General features: G+C 36.0%; 1 protein-coding gene across 1 annotated transcript in view; it reads right to left on the bottom strand.

The window, feature by feature from the left end:
* Positions 1 to 13,066, bottom strand: part of ctnnd2a (catenin (cadherin-associated protein), delta 2a) — a 219,605-nt gene that overhangs the window by 176,207 nt on the left and 30,332 nt on the right. The window contains 1 exon segment of the mRNA XM_032551622.1: positions 10,093 to 10,223. Coding sequence (XP_032407513.1) covers positions 10,093 to 10,221 — 129 coding nt within the window. The 5' untranslated portion in view covers positions 10,222 to 10,223.

Raw genomic sequence — 13,066 nt, 5'->3', positions numbered from 1 at the left:
CTAGGTAGGTACAGAAGACTGGGTAAGAGGAGTAACTAATCCATTTCACATACAGTTGCTCCCCACAAGAGCAACAGAAGATGGGCTCTACTGCACCAGACAAGATACACTTGCAAGTGTTAATTTGTGAAGTGTGTAGGCTTTATTTAGATAAATACATTATTGTAGGCAGTGCATACAAGCATCTGGTACATTCAAATCTATTCAGCAGCAGTCCTGGTGAATAGCTGCACTCGGAGAAATGTTTTATTATTTTCTTTACGGTGATGAGCAAGAGTTGCCATGGGTTCTGACTAGTTTTCGGTTGACCTGTCTTCGACCCCAGGCCTCAGGGGCCAGTGTCCTGCAACTTCTAGATGTGTCTCTGCTTCAACAAGCCTGAATAAAATAAGGAGGTCATTCACAGGACTCTGGAGAACTTGACTACATACTGGGGAGGCATTTCAGCCATCTGACTCAGGTGTGCTGGACTAGGGACACATCTGAAAGTTGCAGGACACTTGATCCTCTTGAAGCCTTTCGATCACAAAGGTCTACACCTCCCATGTGCTCCTTATATTGCTTGATTCACTATGGCTGTCAGACTTGGTCAAAGGAATGTTTTTCTTTGTTCCATCACTTTACAGAAATCTCACTACTTATTCTAATATAACAGGAGAGACCAGAAAACTAATAAGTGCTCATACAGCATAGAGGTACGGAAAATACAATGATGGTGGTCCTCTGGGCATTCAAGTTGATACATCCATTCTTAGAGTAATTCTGGTTAGGGAAAGCTTCATCACTATTTTACAAAGATATATAAAATATTTACCAGTTCAAATACTGTATATTGTCCTGCCTTTAATCCATGGGCAATGATTCTACTTCAAGTACAAAGTAATACAACATTATATTTTTTTAAAGGATTTTTTGGAACTAGTGGCCTTCATTTCACAGTAGAATGACGGGACGGTGGGTTAGGAGAGAGGGGAGAAGACATGTGGCAAAGGTCAACGTCTGGGATTCGAACCAACTGCCACGCCCAATACCAAACATTGTCTAAAATAATCTGGAGAAACAAAATATGCTACTTTGTTTTAAATAACAGCAACACACACACAAAATATACTGTGAATATTTCAGTTGGCTGCTAAGTGTGTGCGTGTGTGTGTCAGTGTTTGATTAATTTACAAGTCCAAAAACTAATTTATTCTTCACACACACAATGCAATGAGAGAAGCAATAAAATGGATGGATGATAAGTTCAACAGTACAGGACCAGAGGAAAAAAAGAAGGACTAAAAGAATGGGACAGAGAAAGAGACTGAGTGACTTGCCTTATTTTCAAGTTGAATTCAGTGGCAATTCCTCATTAACCAGTGTCTTAACAGTGTATATGTCAGCCCTAGCAGCCAGAGAACTGCAGAGGAGTGTGATCATAATTTATCTATTTAGAATGTGGAAGGGAAAAGGCTAGAGTGCCTGCAAGGCTATTAGCTGAGCTATCCTGCTGGGTTGTGCAATGTTGTGTGGTGACATATTATACTCCGTGTGACTGTGGAGGTAACTGAACAGAAATTCCAAGAACAGCATATGGAGATCTAATGTTGCATAAAGTATGTGCAAAGCCATATATAATTTGTCTAGGAAAAAAAGCTATTCTACATGTCAAGAATGTCAGCACAATAAGTCTTTATAAAAAGCTATTATAAACAGTGCAAGGGACATAAATGATGAAAATCATGTTTATGTCAAATATGAGATCATGGTACACCTTGCATCTAATGCAAGTGATAAAATCTAAAATTGTGGGAAAGAAATATTCCAGATATCCTATAATTTCCCTCATGTATGTTCAAAATGCTTGTGCAAGAAGCATAAAACAAATGTAATAAATAAAGGCTGACGACATGAGATTAACTGTTAATGCACATTTTGTAAATTTTAACCGAATTTGACTGAATACAGAATTATTCTTGTTTTCAATTAGGCTTTTATTTTGAGCCATATTAACATACATTAGTTGCAATATGAGACCAGAATCATTCATTATTTTTTTCTGAATCTACGAGTCAAACAGTACTATGTATACTTAAGTAAACACTTTCAGCTTCACAGAATGTCAGAAAATGTATATTACTAAAGTTAGAATATTTATTTCCTTATTTCTTTCTTGACATGGCTATTTTAAAAAGAAACAAAAATTTGTTCCGAAAACTTGTGTGCAACAAGCAGCACTTAAAAGTAAAGATAATCTAGGTAGGAAAGCGACATCCACAAAAAACAAACTGCCCAGCAGTTTAACTTTTATTTACAAAGACATTTAATTTGGGGTTAAGAAAACATGTAAATGACAAGGTCAAAGATTTCTACCCGACAACAAACATATTGAGCTAATAAACAATATGTCATAAATATGTATCTTTATGAACGAAGAAACCAAAATACCATAGTATTGGTAAATTAATAAGGTTTCTCTCATGTTAATAAATTAAACTGGCTTTCTAGTCTACCAGGAGTTTCTTGTGCCTTGTTACAAGTTCAACTCAACGACCGTTTCTAATGTCCTATCTTTACTGTAAAACCTTTTTTTTTTTTTAACTATACTCCTCTGGGCATTTCTACAAAAACATCTTTTCTCTTTGTGACTAGCTCCCATCCATGTTTTTTTTTTTTTCTCAGAGCTATTTATTTGTTTCATCAAGTCTAGAATAAGTCTTGTTATCTCTTTACAAGACAAAAAGTCGCAAAGGATACCGCCTACAAGCTGGTAGCTATGACGATCGTGACAGTAAAGTCGGGTTGCCGGCTGTGTGAGGTTGACTAAATGAGAAAGTGCAGAACATCTGGGAGACAGACACACCAACTCATGCAATAACTGTGCCAAAGAGCAAAACAGCCTTTGGGTGAATAATTTTTCCCCAGCCACTATTACTTCACAGCCACAATGAAAGCAACTTAATACCATCCTTTTTGTGCCCCGGTTTCCCACAAATGCTTTTTCAATGAATAAGGCAATCCTGGTACTGTGACATACCTCCTACTCAAACCTGCACAAAATCATTAGAAATCACCTTGGAAGCTTTTAGCACCATCTAAAAGCCATAAGTCATCATCAAGGATGTGTCTCAAATGTTAAAATCGCACCTGGCATTTGAGTGAATCATTAAAGACTACCAGCACAGACTGAAAAACTGTATATCACACACAATCTTGTTTTGCAATGAACATTTAACCGACTAGGCAACTGCTGAAAAACTGGACATCTGACATCGGTTTAGATTTAGGTATTCTAACTATTTTCCTCTGAAAAAAAAAAGGTTTGTGTTTCCCTATGTTCCTGCTGAATGTATTTTCTCTTAGAACTGAACCGAATTCCTGTGTAGCAAACAATCAACGCTTCCTTTAGTTTTTAGCCAAGTTTATCCACATGATTTAGATCATTTTACTCATCCATTCAGAGCAAACCAAGCAAACACAAGGGCATACATAGTTATACTGAAAGCACACATACTGAACTTGTGCAATCAATCAGTCTCATATATACAGAAACTGCACATCTGCCCACCAGCTAAAATGGTTCAGTCCCGCACTTGCAATGTTAGCTTGATAAATACTGTAGGACACAAAGGACAAAACATTATCAAAGGAGTAAACATAGTTTCAAACTAAAATCATAAGCTGGAAGTTCAAAGAGAACAAAAAATATGATTTAGCAAGCGAAATGCAAGCTTTACATGCTATTGTTGTGACAGGCCTACACTTTCTATTGTTGAAGCTACTTCAATAATTCAACAAATATTCATATTTTGAACATATTCTTTAGTTGGAGTCATTTTTCTTCTTTCAATATGACCTTAAAACAGATCATTTATAACACCAAAGACATTTAGCATGTGTGTTAAAACACAGTAATGTCAAAGAAATGTTAATTAATTTTAGAGAAAGTAATTACTTTTTTATTTAACCTTTATTTATATAGGTTGTTTTACTGAAATACAAAATCTCTTTTTATCAGAGAGAGACTGTTTAAGTTATGAACTTGTGCCATTTCATAACATTCCTTTCAAAACAATAGTCTTGAAAAAGAGTTAACATGTTGTTATTTGGCACATTTAATAATCAGCATCAGCAGTATTCAAGTTCTGTGAGGGCAATTTTTTAAGTTTTTACCAACACTGTAACATCCAGTGGAGTGCACTCTGGATAATAAACAGCATTCTTAAGGGCAGAAAACATTATCACTCAGCTCTGAGAAAACACTGCTTCTTTCAAGCACACTAATTGCTTCCATCTGCAGTCCTTGAAAACTCAAGCATATGAATACTTACATTTTATAAAGTCCAATTTGAAAATCAATAACATGAACAAGTCTTTGTTTATTTCTAAATCAACTTCACAAGTACAAAAAATAATAATAATTCAAAAGCAACCACCTCATATTGTATAATTTGATCTAGGCTACAAGTTGCTTCCTAAAAAAAAACAAAAAAAAAAAAAAAACTTACCAAATCATATTTTGTTTTCTCAAAACATACCCTTCATAAAGTGTGAAACCAATGACATTGTTTAAGAATGCAACTACTGGTTATATACAGTACTAACAATACTAATAATCTCCAACAGAATATTGACTACAAAAAACACAACTATGAAAATAGAAATTGTGAGAAGTACAAATTCATATTTCAATTCAACATTCGTGTAAGACTTCCAGAATACAACCACACAAAAAAAAGAAAAAACGTTCTATCCAATTCTGCCTTTATTACTTATTTTTCATTTTATACATGGGCATATTCAATGGCTTTCTACTAGTACTTAATACCAAAACACAAAAAAGTTAACTATAAAAACATTAAAAAACGTGAACGCAAAATATAAGATGAAGAATGCAAAGCATGTCTGTCTGAATAGCTATCTTTGGAAAAATTACCTGACATTTTCAAACAGAAAAATACCATCAATCTGACTAGGAAGCTAATTATTGTATCTCAGTATTAAATTAAGGCCAAATATGAAAACAAAACTTTGTCATATACAAGGTTACATTGCAAGATCTTGTTCCAGACATAAAAGAGGACCTACAATCAAAATAAATGAAAACATCCAGAAAACCGATAGATTTGAGAGTCCTAACAGCACTAGCTAAATTAGTTTTACTGGAGCTCTCCTCAGGCAACTTATGATATGATGCAAGACTGTGCAAAACCTCTAGAAAAACTCAAAAGGCTTTACTTGGTGCAGTAATAAAGCTCTTAAATAATCTTAATAAAAAGAATAAAGAAGGGGAGAAAACCTTCTGATGTTCTTCAGCAAATGTGGAGCACACCTTTTTCCGATTAAGTGACCAGGTTTTATAGATATTTGATTCCAAAACATAAAAAAATACAGCATGCTTTTTAATCAATATGTATTGGACAATGCACATGCAATAAGTGCATCATCTTAGTACAGGAAAGCAATGCCATCACCAAATATTACTTTGTCAATCAGGATGTTATGTGGTCAGCACAATGCTTAGGTATTTGTCACTGTAGCATCCACATCAGAGACTCTTCTGTTGGACTACATGACTTAGCTTTTTCTCTCAATTTGCATTAATGAGAAGTGTTCCTGTCTCCAGTTTATCACTGTTCCTTCCTTTTATGGATACTGGCCCTGCAGACAGGGAAGATGTCTGGCCATCACAAACTTGGCCCCTGTCAAAATTCCTCTATATCTGTTTTTCAAGCTTCTAATGCATCTATTTTGACAACAAAATGTACATTTTCTGCCAAAGAATTCTGACTTAAGGTCAAGAGCTGAGGTGAAGAGATAACCAGTATTACTCATTTTATTGGTGGTCATAATACAAGAGAGTTTAAAAAGAATCTGAATATCGGGTTCCAGATTTCCACTGGTGTCTGATACTACAGAGCTAGCAAAAATTGTTTAGCTCGTGAAAGAGATCATAAGGAGTATATTATGCTTTCTCTTTTTCCATCAGATCACATTAGTGTCATTCATATTTAGAGTTGTACATAACATCGGATCGCAGTCGTCGTCACAATCACTGCGTGGAGTATCACAATTTCAAATGACTGCGATGGTGATGCTACACTCCAGTGCCATGCACTCACACTGCAAACTGATTGTAAATCTGGCCAGGTGGATGGACTCAAACTGAGACACTAAAGGTCAGAGAAAGTGGTAGGGACATGGTGCAATGTCAATAAAGGAAAGGAGTCAGAAAATATGTGCATCAAAATACCCATTTTGACATCAAATTTACACATATCAGTATTTAAGAAAAAAAAAATCCCATGCCATTTCAATCATTCCAAGTAATTTTGGGATCTGGCTGATGTCCTTCACATCAGTAGCTATCTATGTCAAAGTGTGCTATTGAAGGAATTATATGCAAAATAGTTCATGTGGATGTCAAGGCAATAATGGGGGTGTTCTATTTCAGCATAACATTGCTTTGTGACGAGACAGAATAACTAGTATTTGCCATCTTAATTGTCAATGTATGTCAAGTTTTCAGATCTAATTATTTCATATATTAATTAACTCGGTGGAGTTGATTGCAGGAAAACAACCCATTTGTTTGCAAGGAACAACCCAAAAACCAGCTCCCAAAGAAGTATACCCATCGCACGAAAGGATGAAAAATCCAAATCAGTGTTATCCATCTAATGCACAGAACTGCTATTACAAGACGGCACATCATAACATCTTATCCAAGCTGGTTGAAGATAATCAACGATTAAATCTCATTTGAGAAAAAACAAAATTATGCTTAACCAGATATTTGCAAGGCTAGGCAAAACAGTTTGAAGGATTATGTGATAAAGTTATGAAATAATCAGATATTATCAGATATGCCAGTTAAGCACATTGTAAAGTGAAGCAAATCCTAATTTACCAAAGTCCCTAACCGAGATAAAGTAGCCTTCAATTTGCACCACAACAGCATATATATACATTTAACTACACTCGACATGCTGCAGGCTTGCTGTAGAATTCTTAGAAGCTGCAAATTCCATTTCTATGGGCAAACACAGCCTTCTTTGTACTTTGATTGAGGGATGCCAGGGGTTCAATTAATATTTTAAGTTTACCTGCAGCAGAATAGAAAGAAATGTTGCTGTCAGCAGGGCCTCCACTACTGCATGTGTATCTTAGTCTTTACAGGGATTTGTCTTCCACTTCCTGTACCAGACCCAGAGACAAACTTTCCAGTGTTGCACCAAAATTATTGATGGGTACTAGTGGTGAACAGTTTGTCAAAATATTGTTGTTTAGTTTTTAATTCATTTTGTATAGCTTATGTTGTCACAATGTGTTTGTTGGTGGACCCAAAGTACACAGGAGACTAAGAAATAAATCTAGCACTAAAAAAAAAAAAAAAAAAAAAAGAGTAGAAATAAGGAACATAATAAAACTAGAGTAACAAGGAACAACTGGAGACAAGAAACAAATGTATCTAGAAAGACCAAGAAGGACTGAACTAAAGTAAATCAGAAAGGAGACTGATCTAATCAAAGAAAGAAACTAAGGAACACAGAATAATCAAACCACAAAAACAACCCAGGACATGACATACATATTTTTATGTCCTAAAAGCTGTAAATTAAAGGTAATTTGGAACAGAAATGATTTATTCCCAACTACAGAAAAAAAAAACACCGGTCATTGCATTTTCTGAAAATCTTTGCTTTACCGATTTATGTTTTTATATTTAACTTCTATTTTGCAATTTATTTCTAATTCTAGAGGTACTTTGACAGCCTTAGACATGTACTATGTCAACAAGAACATACCACATTCTTTTTCTTAACCGTTTTCCATTTGCAACATAAATTTAAATTGATGTAAACACAAAGACATGCACAAATTGAGGATGTCCATGAATCCTAAGACATGCATATATTGCTCAGATGTGTGCACACGAAAAGAGACACGACAGAGAGAGGTGCCGGCCAGGCATGATGATGTGCCATGGTGGGAGTAAGACTGCTGGGTTACTGGAGCAATACAAACAGGAATGCACTCCCGGGCAGTCAGTGTTAGAGACTCTGTGAGCTCTATAGAAAAAAATTATCTTTTATCACCCATTTACATCATCCTTCTGCAACAGCAGCAAGAACTTGCACATGCATACCTACACGAATCCACACAACATAGACTCCACTAAGATGAAGATGAAGCCAGATGGAAAGATTTGTGGAAAATTAGGTTCATCACAAACAGCATATGATTTTATTTAGGACATTTAGCAGACATTTTATTATGGTTCCCATCATTTTGGAGCAACTGCTAGTGTTGATTTCAGAGATTGGTGGTTTATTTTCTCAATCGCACATAGCATAGTTTTCACAAAAACCTCTATTTTACTATGACTGTGCAAAGAAGACAGAATATTTTTGAAATGACCTTGTCAACTAACTGGGTAAGATGAAATATTACCATATAATTTCAAGATACAGCTAAAATGTAAGTTTGTGAAAATCTTGTTTTGGCATAAACTGCAAAGTAATGGTAAAAAAATAAAAAAATAAATAAATAAATTACAATAATGTATAAAATGGGCTGTACTTTCTTTTTTTACTTATGACTGGGTTAGATTTCAAAGCAGTACAGTTAAACCTGAATGAGCAAATATCTTGGTTACAGAATGACAGATGAGCAACATAGAGCACCCTCCATTTGAACAGTGCTGGGAAAAACCATCAAATGATTAGAGTAACATCATTTAATAACAGTATTATATGATTATGTTGCACACAATAAGTATATGTAACGTGGAACAGTATTTCTCTGAGTAATCTAGTTTTGTAAACTTTGTCAGGGGTATAAATGATTTTGGGTTGAACAGGAGTTTTGGCCACTCCACAAGGTATCAACATGGAAAAATAAAAAGACTGTACAGGCAAGTGGTGCTGCAGTGCAGCAGCACTCTAGTAAAAATATGCCACATGAACATATACAAGCAACCATGACACAGCAGTTAGCAAGCAAACACATTCACATTGTCTGTCTGATGCTAAAAAAAAACAAGTTTTTTTTAAATCAGAAGATAATTTTATGTGATACAAGGTTGAATCTATAGCTGGCTAAATCTCAGTCTTTCTTTTCTAGGAAGCAGCATTTTGTTCTGAACCATTATCTGAACACTATTTACACTGCCATGCATGAAATCCTAATCCGCTTAACGTGGGTATTTATTTGGCCAAGAAGAACAAGCATTACAGTTTCAGTCAATGACATTTTGCAATGGTAGTTTCCCAAAAATGTCTGTTTTCTGAAGACTAAGGATGTTATCTGGAATAAATCAGTTAACCTACCAGTGCACTTTGAGGTCATAACTGTAAAGACAGGTTGAATAAAAGCAAACATTGTTCCCCATGTGAACTGCAACATAAAGTAGGCAGATTCTACACTTTGTAACTTTCATGCCAAGTTAAGTTACTGTATATTCCTTTCAGGTAAGGACTTACAATCCCAGGATTAAATCGGATTAGATCTCTCCTCTGAAAATTCTCATCCAGTCTCATTACAATCTATATCAAAATGCTGTCTTCTTCCATCATATTGACCCAACAAAGTAACAACAGCAGGAAACTGGAGCTGCAAAACATAATTTACTCTTCCTCTGCATTTTATTGCAGCTCAACACAGCATGACATGAATCCTAAAAGTTACCTCTACTATTCCTGCAACAAGCCTGTCTTTTTTTTTTTATTCCTGCCGTACAGTCACCTTCCAACACCTGCTGTAAAGCAACTGCCTTGATTTAAATAGCCCTTTGAATTATGTCTATACTAAATACAGCTCTCACCCCGTAATCTCCATCATTTCCTTCAATTACATTTCCAGTCCCTTGGCACCAATCAATCCCTGGTTTCCTGCACACCGCCTGTTTCTCTGAATAACATTGACAGCCTTTAGCCCCGTCTCCTAGCAAGCTGTTCACAAGCTGTGAGGTGAGAGAAGATGACCAAGGGCAAGAAAAAGCAAAAGAAAAAAAAAAAACGTCCCCAATCCATGAAAAATTAAACATTAACAAGACCTGAAACTACTTCAGCACACATATATTTGATATATACTTGAATGGGTTATTACCTGTTCTTTGACAGACGCGAGGATGGATGAGGTGGTCTCCGTCTCAGGTCTGTCGCCGTTGGAGGCAGGCATCACAGGGGCAACCATCGCCCCCTTCTCCTGTTCTGCTGGCTGGTCTGGCACCGGCATTGCTAATAACAAAAACAAATATGTTTACAATAAGTTAAAATCTAATATTTATTTTCCATCGTAACTCCAGGAGCTCTAAAACACAACTCTTAAAAAAAATAAAAATAAATAAGCTATAAATAATGAGTTCATAAAAGAAACTAACACATTAATTAATCTGCAATGCAAACAGCTAGACTTGTCACTTTCAATATGTTGCTTTACAAACAGAGGTCCTGGTAGACTTGTTAAAATGTGATGCCCCACTTATCACAGTTTTATGTACTGTATCTGGGCAAGTGATACTCGTCAGAAAACTGATTTCAAGACACGATTCTCTCTAGTGATTAGTATGTAGGGGAAAAACGAAACGCACATAACATGTGGGTCTTCGTCAAGCCCACATGAGGTAGTGAAGCATCACTTCCCCAACTACGACAAAGTACAATTAAACTATAACAGAAGATACTGTATAATTATTAGAAATAGGCATAATGGACTTGCAATCCAAGGGATGTGCAACTGAGTGGGATCACTTTTCCAAAAACTTACATATACACACTCTTTAAATACACACATACATTACACCGAGTGTTGGACAATATGGTTTGTCTGCAAATCAAATACCCAGCCACTCGTAGCTAGCAACTGAACTGGAAAACAGTCACCTAGCAAGACAAGATGATGTTTGTAAATAAAATATGCTGGTGAGGGGCCCTGCGGATAGTAATTTTCACTCTCCTGACAAACACCACTTCTATGTCTGGCATCTCCCCTCCTAAGTGATGATGAGTCACCAGAGCTTGGCTCCTGAACAACCAGAAACCCCAACAAAGAGCAAATTAGATGTGCTGGCTGGCGCTCCCGTTTCTTTCTCAATGAAAGAGACAAATATGGAAGTCACTGAGCAGTTGACTGATTTGACCACCTTTCTGAACGCCAACATTTGTTTTCAAAAGCAAGGCAGAAAACAGAATGACCTTATTGAAATAATTGCTGTATGACTAAATAGTTGGGGCAAGTCAGCTTACAACTTTTAGTTACAGCTGAAAGTAATAGCATTTTTCTTTACTTGGATATGCAGGGTTTAGATCCTGGTGGGCTCTACTAGGCGCTGCGCCAGGCTAAGCATAATTTGTTTATTTTAAATAAGGGGTTTTTTTTTTTTGTAACAGTGATGGCAAAGACAGATTAAGCTAGGTTCATGTTCCATAGTGTAGTTGAAACTGCTCAGATAAGACTTAAACAACTGTGAAAACTTCATTGTATTGGCAGTTATTGACAAAGAAGAACTATAATATTAGCTCATTACATCAAACACATGCTATATCATGTGTGATTACAGTGTTCAGTATATTAGCAAACAATTACAGGCCTTTTTGTCCTTGAGAAATACTGCCTTGTAAGACAGGATTACCTGAATGACTAAGGGGAAAAAAACTAAACCCTGCAGTAATTGTACTTTGGAGACTTTGCATGCATCAAAACATCTACTGCCCGTGGAAGCCAGTAATTCAATATATAAAGCACACACACAAACTCTGGGTGATTAGCATCCAGCAGGTGCTGTGCTCGGAAAATTGCAAAGTTGGCTCACTGTTTATTGGCGGCTGCAGGGGCTGGTCCCTGGCGCCAACAAATTTGCCATCATAAGTTATAATACTCCGGCACCCCAATAACCTTCCCGGGCTATTGTTAACGTGCGCAGCGAAACTGTTGTTCAATAGACATTTTCTATCCTGCAGGATACAAAGTCACAAAAAACCTTAAATTGGGTTTTTGTACCTCTGAGGGAACTTTTAATAATATCATATTCTTGCTGATTTGAATAAAGTTTGACTTTTCATGGAACTAGTGAGGAATGATTGAAACTTTCATTGGTATATAGTCCTATTCAGACATGAAAAACTGAGGCATAGCTTGTTTTAGGCAGTATGTATAAAGATTTAACCTTATCTGAATTAACTGAAAAAATAACTCAGACTCTCACTAATTCAGATACACAGATTTATGTTTTGTACCATTGCTTCACAGTGCAAAAGCAGAAAGCATGATGAACAAATGATGAAATTTAAAAGAGCACAGTCAGGGATATTGGTATAAACAATAAACTCCACTCACTAAACATTTGATTTAGACATTTTTATTTTTTTTTTATTTTTTTTTTTAAGTTTTTGGTAGCGTTATGTTGCAGTTTACATCTACGTATACGTTTTAGTTGAAGCTAACACTTCTGGATCATTTGATGAATAGGAATGTTTCTTTTCTATCAAGACACATTTCTGGTAAATTATTAGCTTTTCTTTTTTTTTACTCACCGTCGTTTGTTCCATTATAGATGCTACTGCCTAAGTAGGTGTATGAGAGGGACCGGCGCAGCATTTCCTGCTTAAATGGCTCTATGATGTCACTGATTATATTACTGGGTTGTACCAAATGGAGGGTTTTCTTTTTTCTATTGGTTGTTTGTTGTTGTTTTTTTCATTTAAAGTAATGCTTTGAGTTGCCCTGTATTACATGTTTTATTTTGCAGACCATTCAGTTATGTAGATGAATCTGTAAATTAGATTAATACTCTTATTCCCGTTTTTTCTGTTTAGTTAGATTGTGTTGTTTGGTTTGACCTGGTCTATTATGGTATGGTCTAATGAAGTGCGCCTGTGTTGCCAATTTGGTAGATTTCAGATGCTCAGAGCCTAAAATACATGGTAAACAATAAAACTCACCAAAAGAATCTGGAACAGGTGGCTGATGCTGCTTTTTATTTATCAGTTTTGCCCGTTTGACTACACTTCCCCACATCATGCATGTATTTTTGGACACTGGAGTACCTGGGAAACGCCTCCACAAATAAAAGGAACGTGCA

The sequence above is a fragment of the Xiphophorus hellerii genome, chromosome 21 (assembly GCF_003331165.1).
Source record: "Xiphophorus hellerii strain 12219 chromosome 21, Xiphophorus_hellerii-4.1, whole genome shotgun sequence".
Lineage (NCBI taxonomy): Eukaryota > Metazoa > Chordata > Actinopteri > Cyprinodontiformes > Poeciliidae > Xiphophorus > Xiphophorus hellerii.
The sequence above is the reverse complement of the archived record's forward strand: the minus strand, read 5'-3'. Positions and strand labels throughout refer to the sequence as shown.